This window comes from Adiantum capillus-veneris, chromosome 6 (assembly GCF_014529385.1).
Source record: "Adiantum capillus-veneris isolate H3 chromosome 6, ASM1452938v2, whole genome shotgun sequence".
Taxonomy (NCBI): domain Eukaryota; kingdom Viridiplantae; phylum Streptophyta; class Polypodiopsida; order Polypodiales; family Pteridaceae; genus Adiantum; species Adiantum capillus-veneris.
Genome location: NC_140936.1, coordinates 81,573,979 through 81,587,891, shown reverse-complemented (window position 1 = coordinate 81,587,891; position 13,913 = coordinate 81,573,979). Strand labels below are relative to the sequence as shown.

General features: G+C 43.2%; 1 protein-coding gene across 4 annotated transcripts in view; it reads right to left on the bottom strand.

Annotated features, from left to right (window-relative positions):
* LOC147455776 (pentatricopeptide repeat-containing protein At3g16610-like) overlaps positions 1 to 4,752 on the bottom strand; it is a 37,203-nt gene extending 32,451 nt beyond the window's left edge. For 3 of the 4 annotated variants that reach the window (XR_015188411.1, XR_015188412.1, XR_015188413.1), the window contains exons 1-2: positions 1,749 to 4,748; positions 1,594 to 1,659 (exon numbers count right to left, since the gene is read on the bottom strand). Coding sequence is in view for 1 of the 4 variants with exons in the window: in XM_086514446.1 (XP_086370572.1) it covers positions 997 to 1,239; positions 1,594 to 1,659; positions 1,749 to 1,765; positions 1,895 to 4,265 (2,697 nt within the window). In the remaining 3 variants the exon portion in view is untranslated. Of the gene's footprint in view, positions 1 to 181; positions 1,240 to 1,593; positions 1,660 to 1,748 lie in introns of those variants that run through there. The other variant, XM_086514446.1, reaches the window with a different exon arrangement.
* Positions 4,753 to 13,913: the final 9,161 nt, after the last annotated feature.

The window sequence follows — 13,913 nt, the reverse complement described above, 5'->3', positions numbered from 1 at the left end:
AGCAACAGAGCAAGGGGGCCCTTGAAGGTGGTTGGGACACGACATGCAGTGTCCTCTCTCTCTCTCTCTCTCTCTCTCTCTCTCTCTCTCTCTCTCTCTCTCTCTCTCTCTCTCTCTCTCTCTCTCTTCTTTCAAGTGAAGTAAAGTAACCTTGTGTTTGTGCGGAGTACTAGATCCGAGCTAAATCCTTAAACTCTTCCGATTCACCTGACACCATAGTTCATGGCGCGCCTAGATGGTAGTGTCGTCCGCCAATGTGGTTGTTTCCTCCTCCCATATCCTGATTTAGCCATCATTGTACATATCTTACCTTGTCATTGGGAGAGTCGCCACATTTTGATTTAGCCCTCGCTAGCAAGGGCAGGTTGTAGCCCATTGGGCAATTTTTCTTAACTAATGGAAGGATCTCTTTTTTGGGGGAAAAAAACTATCCAAGATGCCATACATTGTTTGATACCTGTTTTCAACACTTTTCAATCTTAAGGATCCGCAGGCAGTGTACAGAATTCCTTTTGAAAGGGCTTGATATCGGGCGGTGCTCCCGTGCAATCAGAAAAGAGCCTAAGTTTTTGAGCAAAAGTTTCGTGAAATACATATGGCTTATGTGCATAAATACGCTCACATTTTTTTACATGCCAGCCTTCGTATTAATACTAAGTGTGAGAGAACTGGCAGCTCTGACAAAAAAATATACGGTGCTGGCTAGAGCTTGAAAACTTAGTGTATTGACCTTTATGAGATCCTATCAATGAGAGAATCTTTATGACCAGGAACTTGTTATTTTTCTTGAAATTATTCTACACTTGCTTCAAATGTAGATTTTCTGCTTTCAAACACAATAAAGAGGAGCAGAGGGAGTTAACTTAATCACTTCCTGGAGGGATCTATGCACAAATGAAGATTGTTTTCTACAATGTACAAATAGTAAGGTACCACTTTTGGGTAGAAGACAGCCTGAGACAAGTCCTGGTATAAGGTGGGCTTGTCAGAGGACTTTTACAGCCAACGTATGGGCCACAGAAAAGAATCAGATTGCAGTTTTCCAATGGGAACACCATCAGCTTGCAGTTTTCCTACAAGCATTGCAGTGCCTTGTGGACATGGAAAGTAAAAATGCTGAGCCACCCTCAGATGATGAGAGCAGTGCTTGAATTGATTATTACAGGTAACTCCTCTGGGACTGAAGCAGGTAGCTCCTCGGCCCATAATTTGTCCATACGGCAACCATACCGCCATTCCCTATGTAATATATCATATGGCACCATAAATTCAGTAATATACATGCTGCATATGACATAAAAACCATTTGATAAGGGTCTAGATCATATGGAGTAGGTAGTAATAGTCGGCAAAAGGAACTGGACAAAACATCTTTACAAATGCCTGATACAAGAGTCCATACGGAACATTGTGTGTCCCCAAACTAGGGCAGGGGCAGCGCATGAAAATCATTTCATATGCTTCCATACATGGACGTCCATGTACGCCTGGAAAAAATACCATACGCATCCAAAACAAACTATGCCGCAGCTCTTTCTAAGCTACTTAAACAGAGACAATTTTATTCATCATGCTTAGAGAGTAGAGACATACCTGAAGTGTACCCATGTTACAGCTGATCTGCCGTCCCTTGAAACCACAGTCTTTGGCAAAAATGTCCTGGAAAATAAAGAACGACGAGTAAATAGTACACTCATCTTCACATCTCATCTAATAATCCAGAAAAATTGCATAAACAGGACACTCACCTTCAAGATAGAGGGAGCTTCCTATCAAACTAACTCAAAGTTCTACCCACAGCCCACTTAATCTGAATATGGAGGTTTAGTCCTTCTTCCTCATCTCTAAGGCAACAATGACGTCCTGGAAGGGTGAGTAACTTCACATGACAGACATCTTGACCTAAACATTTTCTTTCTGGACATGGTCAATGCATCCACATGCCGCACCAGATCCGCTACACTGCTAGCACTATCCTCAATCCAAAACTCAGAGAATAGCTTCCACATGAGCACATAGACTGAGGCATCTTCCTTATCCAAGGAGACAAAATTGCTGTAGCAGCGCTTTCCCACCTCAAGATTAGCATGAGTCTTACTATGTTCAAGCAATGAAGTCCAGCTTATGATATCGGGTGCCGGTGGCATACTTTGAAGTAGATCTTCAGCCTCTTTGATATGTCCTGCCCGACCAAGAAGGTCTATTAAACAGTTGAAATGATCCAGCGCAGGAAGTACTCCATAATCTTCCTGCATCATACGAAACAAGGACTTGCCCTCTGATAATGAACCTGCATGGCTGATAGTTGTAAGAAGACTGAGGAATGTGGTCTCATCTGGCTGCACACCTTCACTCTGCATGCTATTGAATAGCTGCTGCACTGCTTTACTGTTGCCATGCTGTGCATATCGTGCAATCGTAGCATTCCATGTCACCAAATCTCGGTTTTGCAAACGGCATGATAAGCAGCTAGCATTCTTCAAGTTGCCACACTTAACATACAAGTTAAAAATAGAGCTTTGAATAATTTCATCTGCTTCAAAAGAAGATTTGACAATCAGATGAAAGAGTGTGTTGATTTGATCAACGGCTGAGATGTCAGAGCATGCTTTCAATATACACAGAAAGGTTGCGCGATCAGGCTCCCCGCCTTCTAACTGCATCTGGAGAAACAGTGCTGAAGCTTCTTCATTATAGAGGTGCTGAACATATCCTGTCATCAGGGTGTTCCACGACACAGTATCTCTCTTCGATAGCTTATCAAACACTCGGTGAGCATCCTTTAAATCACCGAATCGAGTGTACATGTCAATTAAAGAGTTTGCTACCATAGTTTTGCCTTCAAAACCCACAAACACAATGAAAACATGGATTTCCAAATGGCTCTCTGCATCAGTAATGCCTGGCAAGCAAGCACTTAGTAAGCTCACAAATGTTGCCTGATCAGGTTGCATCTTCTTCTGTAGCATTTCATAGAAGCATTTAAAAGCCTTGTGAGCTTGTCCATGCTGTATAAAATTGGATATGAGGGTATTCCATGTGATGACAACTCGCTCCGGCAGCCTACTGAAGATCCAAAGTGCCCCTTCAATGTCTCCACATTTGGCATACATATCGATCAGGGCATTGCTAATCGCAACATCTCTTTCTACATGACTCTCGATGATAAGAGAGTGCACTTGCTTACCAAAATCCACCGACGGTATCTCAGTGCATGCTTTTATGATACACAGAAAGGTAACATGATTCGGCTGCATATTCCTCTGCTGCATTAGCTGAAAAACAACCACTGCCTTCAAGGGCTTATTCTGGTCAACATATCCAGATATCATAGCATTCCATGTCACCACTATAGTCTTAGGCAGACTATCAAACACCTTGTACGCATGCTCTAAGCTGCCACACAATGCGTACATGTGGATTAAAGTGTTGCCTACACGAACATCCAATTCAGCACTGTCCTCCACAACAAAAGCATGGATTATTTTCCCATCAATTGAATATCCGAGTCTGTCACAGGCTTTCAAGACACTAACAAATGTGGCTGGGTCTGGTTTCATCCCTTTCCAGTGCATCTCTGCAAAAAGATCAAAGGCTTTGTCATTATGCCCATGCGAAGCATATCCTGAAATCATTGTATTCCAAGTTATTACGTCTCGATTTGGTGATTCGATAAACACCCTGAGAGCATTTTCTAGGCTTCCACACTTCACGTACATATCAATAACTGCATTTGCTACAATGGTGTTGGATTTACATGGATTTCCCTTGATGTCAATCTCGATGTGCTTGCCTTCCACAAGGGCTTTAGCATTTGCGCACCCCTTGAGAGCTGCCACAAAGACATGTCCGTCTGGTTCCAACCCTACATACTGCATACGATGATAGAGCTCTATGGCTCTCTCTTCTTGCCCCAAGGTTGCATTTGCTAAGATGATCGCACTCCATGTAAACTTATTTGGTTTTGCCAGGCAATGGAAAACTTGATTGGCTTCTGGCAAGCTGTTGTGGGAGATGAACAAACGAATGAGCTGGCATCCTAGAATGGGATCTAAAAGAAGCCTGTATTTGACAATCAAGCTCAGTAGGAATCTGTTAGATTCCAAATTTTCTTCACGCAAACAAGTTTGTGTGATGCTGCGAAATGCTCTCGGGGAAACCTCAAGCCCCAATGCAAGCATATGGCTCGCAGCCTCCAGTATCTCATGCACCTTCCCATCCTTGCTCAATCTCTTGGGGTCATACAGACCATGTGAACGGCACATTAGCCATCATCGTAAAACAACATCTCGCTCATTCTTCCAAGGACTTCTGCAGAATCAAGAGTAACGTCATCTCTCTCTCTCTCTCTCTCTCTCTCTCTCTCTCTCTCTCGCCCGCCCGCCTATTGGACTTCGTGACGATTCAACTGTCTGTAGAACTCGCAGTGTACTGAAATCCGGAGCAAGTTCTCATATGAGCAAATACTAAGGCCGGATTCAGACTAGATGGAGAAAATAGGCCGGCAGCTTGTGAGGTTCACACATCGCAGCGGAAGATGCACAAGCTCTGACGCGCTCAGATGGTTACACAGACTTTGCGCTGCAGCTATTGGACGGGGGACCATATGAATGCCTGTTGGCAGGTTGCTGTCTGCTTTTTGAGCGGCAGTCTCGCATTTCCGAGGGGGGAAGAGGTTTTGTCTCCAATTATGACAAGCCATGTGGTGCCTCGTCAGATTTTTCTTCCTTCCGCCACTCCATCCGAACCCACTCTGGCCAGTCTTGCTCGGTGGGTGTTTCTATAGAACATCCATAGAACTTAACAGAACATATGCAGATTGCCATCAAGCATCTAGCATTGAAGTAAACAAGTACAAAGTGCGATGTAGAATCTTAAAAAAAGATTTTATTAAACATATATGATGATTGATTATGTTTGCACCGCGGCAAATAAAGGGGAAATCGAGATGCCTTGAGTAGATGTTGTTTCCCCCTCTATCGCTCTTCTCTCTCTCTCTCTCTCTCTCTCTCTCTCTCTCTCAAATGGTCCAAATTCACGACTTTCTAGAACTATTTGAGCAAGTTGGGTCCCATAGGACTCACTATATAGCAGAGGGTTAGCAAAGGGGGTAATTCAATCGAGCAAAGGGTTGCAACTTAATCATTTTGCTTAAACCCTACTCATTAACCTACTTTGGTAGTTTATTTGTAGATTGCCATTCAGCTTGGTAAAATCGGCCATTTAGTCTCTAGACCGGGGACCCATCTTTGAGGTACCCATCTTACTCTACATCAAGCGTAGTCAACTTTCTCTCATTTCTCGTAGAACCTGAGAGAGAGAGAGAGAGAGAGAGAGAGAGAGAGAGAGAGAGAGAGAGAGAGATGCGTGTTGTCACAGTCAGAGGGGTGCAAGGAGTCTTGCATGTCGATCACAGAACCAGGTGCAGTTGTCCTCGTGCTATAGAACGGTTATATAGAGAAGGATGTTGAGCTGCAATATAAAAGATGCATTGCCAAACAAGGATATACATAGATTGACATCAACCACCTAGGAATATAATAAACATGTACATAGTGCATTGAGTATTGCAATACATAAGTTGAAAGAGCGATTTCTAATCTACCACTCTTCCAGTGAGCTGCGTGGCCAAATTACAAGACAACAGCAATGCATGCAAACTCTGTAGCTGCAAACAACATTACAACTTGCATCAAGGGGTTGATTTGCACGGGTTGGTTAATCAACACAATTTCAATGACTTTTTGACTTGCCAAACCACATTATAGAACAATTTTGCATTCTAAATGCCAACGTCATTGCATTAACTACCTTATAGAATTAGTTTATGGCAAGCACAATTGTACAATATGCAATAGCACCAATTCCAATTTCCACCTGTTAGTGGACAAGGGCAAGCGCAAGGGGGTTTAGGGGTTTTTGGCCAAGGGTTTGGACCTCAATAAATTCCCCCTACACTTATTGCCAATGCACCGCTTGATGGTGTACTTCCCTCTTCTTCCATAGATACTAGCAAAGCTTAAGAACATAACACCGTCAATTGACAAGGGAAAAGAGCGTGAACGGAATAAGGATTCCGCAAATACATTTTTCCATAAGTGGAGTGACATTCATAGGCTCAAACACACCCTCAAAGTGGAAAAAGGGCAAGAGACTATTCTATCTCTAAAGGGCAAGGTCTACAAGTGGCACATGAGTCTAAAAGAGCCTCATAAGCCAACCACTTAGGCATCTTTCAGACTACTTTGGGAAGGAATTCCATCTACAGAATGAGCAAAGATCTAAATTTGGATACATGGGATATGTTACCCACTGACGTCCACTTCTAGTAGTCATGGGCCGGGCTTGTCGGTCCAATAGGAAAAGGGTAAGAGTGATCACCGATGAGAGGCGCACTCTAACTGGAACATTCAAGGGCTACTTGGCTAAGCATGGGCACCCAAGTGTGAATGGGTGAGCTCATATAAAAGTCACATAAACCTAAAAATCACTCATTCTCTCATTTGTGTAATTGAAGAGTGCTCCTGCTCCATCTCCATCTTCTTCATCTCCTTGTGTGTGTGTGCATGCGTGAGAGAGAGAGAGAGAGTGTGTGATCGAGCATGCGACGACACGGCGATGGCGAGGCGGTTGAGAGCGGCACAGTGCTAGCTCCCTCTTCTTTGCGGCGAGGAATCCTCCACGAAGGCGAGCGTAGGGCGGTGAGTGACACACCCTTGCTCTCTTGAGCTTGCTAGATTAATCTGGTTGTGTGGTTGCAGCCATTTGTGGCTCGCACAGAGTGTGCTGCAAGTCCCTTGCTTTGACATAGAGGCGCACATTTTTGGCACCGCTGCCGGGGAGATGCCCTGCACTAAACTCGAATAGCACTCTATGATGCTTTGTGGTGCAATGTGAGATGTACGAAAGGTAGAGAAAGAAGGTGTGTGGCTGTTGAGAAGGATTTGTGAACTTTGTTTTTGCTGCACTGTATTGTTTTCTATTTATAAGGTGTTAGATTTTTTTGCTGCAATGTACTATTTTCTGTTGATAAGGTGTTAGATTTAAGGTATTAGATCTGTAATGTTATATCTGTAAGGTGCAATAAGTAAGTCTGTTAGTTAATTAGTTGTTGTAGTACTGTGTTAAATAGTGTGTAACAATAGCTCTATTAGTTGCAAGTACGTAGGTTAGGTGTGTGTGCGTGCGCGACGCGACTGCGGCGACCTTATCCTCCAAAAATACATATTTATTTATTTAAAAAGAAGGACCGGGATCAAGAACATTCCCCAAGCCCAAGCCCAGGCTCACGCCTCAGTCACCCGTTGGATTTACATATTTTAGCTTCACGCTTAAGTAAAAATCAACCCTTTTGAGGACCATCGGAGCTTCGGGTAACCGAACGCTGTGTTGTAAAGCACACCACGACCCCCTGAGCGATACGCTCGTTTCGAGCTATCACACGCTCTAATCCAAAAACCGGTCGTAAAAAGACATTAAAAAACATCAAAAAATGAGTGAAAACGGGGTGCAAAACACCCAAACAATCAAGCGGTTAACCTTCGAGGGTATTCACTGACGCTTGTAGGGTGCCAAAGGCACATGCATCTATGCTCTGGTCGTATGCTAGAGGCCGAGCAACTAGCGAGCACTTCGACTTACGCGGGTTCTCAATACCCACCTACCTTAGGTTCTGGGCCCTCGACGGGGACCCAAGGTAGTACAACCCAAGACCCAAACATAGCGACTAGTGACTCTTCATTTGAATACGATATGATGAAAGGGCATCCTACACCAAACCCCGAGCAAGTAAACAAAAACGTACCTGTATGGGCCCCACATCCTGGATCTAGTGTGTTTAGTCGCTTTATAGAAACCTTTAGTTCAAAGCGAGTAGAAACTTTTAGTAGAGCTACTCGCTCTGAACCTGCCGTGAGCGAAGTTAACGAAGGTGAGGGAGAGGTAGATTTGCCTTTGGTATCTCAGAGGGAGCTTATACTCCCCAAGAGTGTCCATGTCGATATTCTGCCCCCTGCTTTCATGGAAGACCCTGCAAAGCAATCAGCCCCCGAAGTTCTACTACCCGATGGTAGGAGTCTTGCGGAGGTGCAAGAAGTTGAGCGCTATATGCAAGCGGCTAGGGAGAGGGAAATGGAGAGTTTCCTAGAACAACACTGAGCCATGAAGGGAAAGACCCTTGGGGCAACAGGCATAGAAATTGAGCAATCGAGTGCTCCTGAGCTAGTAGGCAATGTGAGTCAAACTGTGGGGAACAACAATGCTTCCACCTCAAGGGAAACCTCTAGTACGCCGGGCCTAGAAGGGTTATTTCTCAACGAAAATTGGGAATATGACCTACAAACTGAAACCTTGACTGACCTGTATACGGGTTACACATACCATATAGGTTGGTTAGAAGTTGTACAATCTACTTCTAGCGCCACAAGTCTAGAGGAGCGGCAACAGATGGTCTGCAATGTCATCCATAGCATCATCCAATCGGAGAGGCAAAACCGAGGGATTAACATTCCTTCAACGGGCCTTATGAGATTCTTGGATACGAGCAAGGCCAGACAACCGACACTATCACAAATGGAAACTCCTTCTGTGACTCTAATGGACCCTTCGTATATTGTGTCGCCTGGAGTTTCAATACAATCTGAACCCACAAGTAGTAGTTTTACTTTTCCAAATCTAGCTCATCTGTCTCTTGGAGACACTACTGTTGGAATTAGGGTTGCAGAGAAACGCACACAGCTTGGAGAAGACGAAGGAAGCTCAAGGCACACAATAGAGAGTGTGTTACTTGGTGTGCAACGGAAAGATAGATAGACCTAGAGTGATGGGCATATATACAATGCACGGGGGGGAAAACCTCCTAAAGAGGGGAAAAATGCCCCGACGGTCCTAATGTGTTCACACACATCACTGCCACATGTATATGGTAACAAATCCCCCCTTGAGTGATTCGGTGAACAAGAGCTGGCACATGAGTAAAGGGAAGTGCCATGCCCTGAGGACATGATCAGTCCACAAAGGGGAGTAAGCCCAAAGCTTTGCGGAAAGCTTCAAGCGTCTCACGAGACAATGCCTTTGTGAAAACATCTGCAAGCTTGTCCTGTGTTGGCACATAAGCTAAGCTGATCTCTCTTGCTGAGAGTCTCTCCCTGACATAGTGGTAATGCACCTCAATGTGCTTTGTGCGAGCATGAAAAACTGGGTTCCTCGCAACTGCCAATGCGCTCTGACTGTCAGTGTAGATAGTGTTGGCAGTGTCCTGTCCAACACCCAAATCAACCATAAGGCGTCTGAGCTATACACACTCAACCGTAGCTGTGAAGACTGCCCTGAGCTATACACACTCAACCATAGCTGTGAAGACTGCCCTGTACTCAGCCTCACATCTCGAAGTGGCCACAGTAGGTTTCTTCTTGCTCAACCATGATATACATGAACTGCCAAGCATGAAACAAAAACCACTTGTGGACACTCACGTGTCAAAACAACCAACCCAATCTAAGTCCAAAAAAGCATGTAAGTATGGCGGAAATGATCCCCCCTTGGGATAAAACAAGCCAAGATGTAAAGTGCCACTAAGGTAGCGAAAAATCCTCTTGACAGCCTGCAAATGCTTAGACCCTGGGCTATGCATAAATCTACTGACCTGTGAGACTGCAAACTGAATATCCGGACTCGTGTTGCATACATAAATGAGGCATCCAACAACAGTTTGGTAAAGAGTGACATCAGCAGGATCACCAGCGTCATGAAGACTCAATTTCAAACCTATTTCCATGGGAGTGGCAATAGGTTTGCAATCCTCAAGTCCAAACTTACATAGCAATGTCTCTATGTAACTTTTCTGACATAAGGCAATACCACCATCACACTGCTTAAACTGTATACCAAAGTAATGATGCAACAGCTCCAAATCTTTCATCTTGAAAGTAGCATTCAAATCAGCCTTAACTTCAGCAATATGTCTCTCATTTGGTCCAGTGATCAGCAAATTATCTACATAAACAACCACAATGACAAGTACATCACCCTCCCACTTTACATACAATGTGCTTTCTGTTGGACTGTTACGAAAGCCTTGTTTGACCAAATGAGTGTCAACTTTCTCATACCAAGCACAAGGAGATTGCTTCAACCCATACAAAGCCTTCTTACATTTGTACACTTTTTCCTCTTGTCCTTTCTTGACAAAACCGCGAGGCTGCGTTACATAAATTTCCTCAAATATGTCACCATTCAAGAAAGCAGTAACAATGTTTGATTGATGTACATCCCAACCCAAATGAGTTGCCAATGCACATAGAAAACGCAAAGTAGTCATACGACAAGTGGGAGCAAAAGTCTCTTCATAATCTATGCCTTTTTGCTGTGCATAACCCTTTGCAACAAGTCGAGCTTTATGGCGATCCATCTCACCATTCGGCTTGCGTTTCAACTTGTAAACCCACTTTGTACCAATGGCCTTTTTTCCAGGAGGCAAATCACATAAAGTCCATGTGTCATTTTCTATAAGTGCATCATATTCTGATTGCATGGCAGCCATCCAATTTTTTGAATTATGTGCTTCATCAAAAGAAAGAGAGGCTCCTCAACATCATGTAAGCTAGACATAGCCAAAGCATAACAATCTGATGCATAAGATGCATGGCGAGAGCCTAAATGAGTACGACTAGACAACAGTGCTAGCGGGGAATGAGGGTAGGGAAGAGGAAGAAGAAACATTCCATAGAAGAAAGAAATAGTTCCTCACTTATCATTACTCTTCTTGCTAGCATACATAATAGCATAGTAATGGAGATTGAGAAGATGGCAAGCTTAAGCATTGAAGAACGGCTCTTGGCTGGATTTGCATTCCATAGCCAAGAGTATTGATGTAGGCTCTCACTTCTCACAATCTTGGAGAAGGAGGTGGTGTTCCTCAACTTTCACCAAGTGAGAATTCCCTTGCAAATGAGTGTATCCCCCTAGCACCCCTCTTCCTTTCTTTGGGCGAGTGGTGAATTTTCTACATGATGTAAGCTCATTGGACCCCTCTCCCCCTAGCCAATCACATGCAACATGCACTCAAGTACATGGTTAGTCTTTTGACAAGTGTCCTCCTTACCCCTTAGAGAGAGACAGCTTGAAAATATCTAGATATTTGTTGGATGGAAGTAGAAGCTCATTGGACCCCTCTTTAGCCCAACCAATAGCATTCAAGCACACCATGTGGTTAAGCTTAGTGAGAGTCTCACATGTGTTCCATGTGCCCTTTTAGAAAAGGGGTGCCCCTTGGGTGAGTGGAAGGTTAGGTCAAATATTCCCCTAACTTTGGGACTTTTATGCATAGGAAGCTTCTCAAGCAACTTCCTCGTTAAGTGTGTAGGGTCTCTTTTTGACTCAAGCATCTTACCCCCATGCATAGGAAGCTTCTCAAGCAACTTCCTCATTAAGTGTGTAGGGTCTCTTTTTGATTCAAGCATCTTACCCCCCATGCATAGGAAGCTTCTCAAGCAACTTCCTCATTAAGTGTGTAGGGTCTCTTTTTGACTCAAGCATCTTATCTCCCATGCATAGGAAGCTTCTCAAGCAACTTCCTCATTAGTATAACAAGTACCTCAAGTACCTTAGTCATCAAGCATGACAAGCACCTTAGGTGGAGTTCCCACCTCAAGCTCAGCCCTAGATTTTTGCCTAAGGTCAAAGGCAAGTTTAGGTCGGGTTCCCACCTCAAGCACAGTCCTAGCTTGCTTAAGGTCAAAGACAAGTTTAGGTCGGGTCCCACCTCAAGCTCATCCCTATCTTGCTTAAGGTCAAAGGACTTTTAACGCTAACCATTACCATTGGCCCCGTGTTGAGATAGAACCGTAAGCACACGTCTATATTCTAACCCTTGTTTCCATTTATTATCCCACATTAAATGATCAGTTTAATATGAGAAAATCATTTGGGTTGATTAGATATTAGATATTTAATGACATTACCTCTCTCTTGAAATCATAGTCGTCCTCGACTATGAGGTAAAAGAGATAAAGCCATAGTCATTAGTCAATTTGTCTTAGCGGGTAGAGCATCCCTTTTTACTGTACGACATCATTCCAAGATGGATGACTAATCCATTTGGTGCTTGGGAGATATAGCTGCTGCAAGCATGTCTGCTCTTTAGTCCATTTCATCTTCCCAAGTAGAGTGACAAATTCTACATGGTGTTTGAGAGACGTCGTCATCCAAATATGATTCTTAGTATACATACTACTTAAATTTGTGCACAATAAAGAGAGAATTAGTGTTATAAGACCAAACATTGATCATTAAAAGAAACATGTACATTTGCTTACTCTAATGTAGCATTGTAAGCATTGACAAGGTTCATACTATCCTTAAGATGGATTCCTTGCATCCATCTAGCATCTTCAAAAGGATAATTTTTGAACTTAATAAGATACCCTTGGATAATCTTACCATGTTGTAGTACCTTGTCTTCATGCCGAAGGATAGCTTCGGGTTGTAGTACCTCTTCTTGATCTTCGATTTTTGGAGGGTCTTCAATAATTGGTTCATTTGGAGGCTCTCCTTTGTAGGGTTTGAGTAGGCTCACATGAAAAGCATTGTGTATGAGCCAATGGTTAGGCAACTTGAGTTGATAAGCCACCTCATTGATTGGCTTCAAAATTTGAAAAGGACCATAGTATATTTTTGCTAGTTTAGCATAATACTTTTGATGGCCTGTAGAATTTTTGTCCGTCGTTTGCCTCAATCAAGCCTTAGGAAACTTAAGTAGACCCAATCATTTTCTTGGAACGTTAAGACCCTTCTGTGCTTGTCAGAAGCAGCTTTTTGCCTTAGTTGAGAGATGGATATAGCCTCCTTAATCTTTTGAAAAGATGCTTGCAGGTCATGGCTATACTCATCAGCAACAAAGATCTTCCCATGTACTTTAAGTAGCAAGGGACTTTTAAGTCTTCCCTCTATGATTTCAAAAGGTGCTTTTCCCGTAGAAGTATGAATAGTATTATTATACGCATACTCTACAAGAGGTAAGTACTTTTCCCATTGTGAGCGTTGATCTACTTCTGTAACATAGGTCTTTAGTAGATCAAGAATAGTAAGATTGGCTATCTCACTTTGGCCATCCGTCTGTGGGGGTGATAAGCCGAAGAGAAATTCAATATTGTACCTAGATTTTTGAAGAGACCTTTCCAAAAATTATTGGTCATTCTAGGATCTCTATCTGACACGATGGATGTTGAAAATCCATGGTATTTGAAAATCTGTGATATGAAGAGAGTTGCCATTTGGTGTGCCTTAATAGTCTTCTTGACAGGGATAAAGTGTGCTTGCTTGCTAAACCTGTCGACTATTGTCCATATTCCCATGGATAGATTTGGGTAATCCAAAGATAAAATCCATGGATATACTCTCCCATGGTGAATTAGGAATTGGCAATGGCTGGAGCAATCCAGGTTGCTTCCCTCTATCATACTTGGTCTTTTGGCATACCACACATTTTGAAACATACTCTTGTATGTCCACTTTCATGGTAGGCCAATAAAATTACATCTTTACTCCTTGAAGAGTAGGTTGAATGCCTCTATGCCCCGCACAGGGAGGAGCATGGGATTCATACATGACTTTCTCACGAAGGGAGTGGGTAGCACATAGCCTATTGCCATGGAGAAGATAACCATCCTGCAAGGGTGAATGGTTTCTCTTTCTTCCCCAAAGCAAGGGCTGACATTATGTCTTTAAAGTCAGGGTCAGTAGCATACTCATCTATCATAGAAGATAGATCATTGTGAGTTGCTATTGACACAACATTAACTTTTGGTCGTCGTGAAAGTGCATCAGCCACTTGATTGTGCTTACCAGCAATGTGAGCAATGTGGAAATTAAATTGTGAAAGAAAATTTGTCCACCTCATTTGTTTGTCGGAAAGC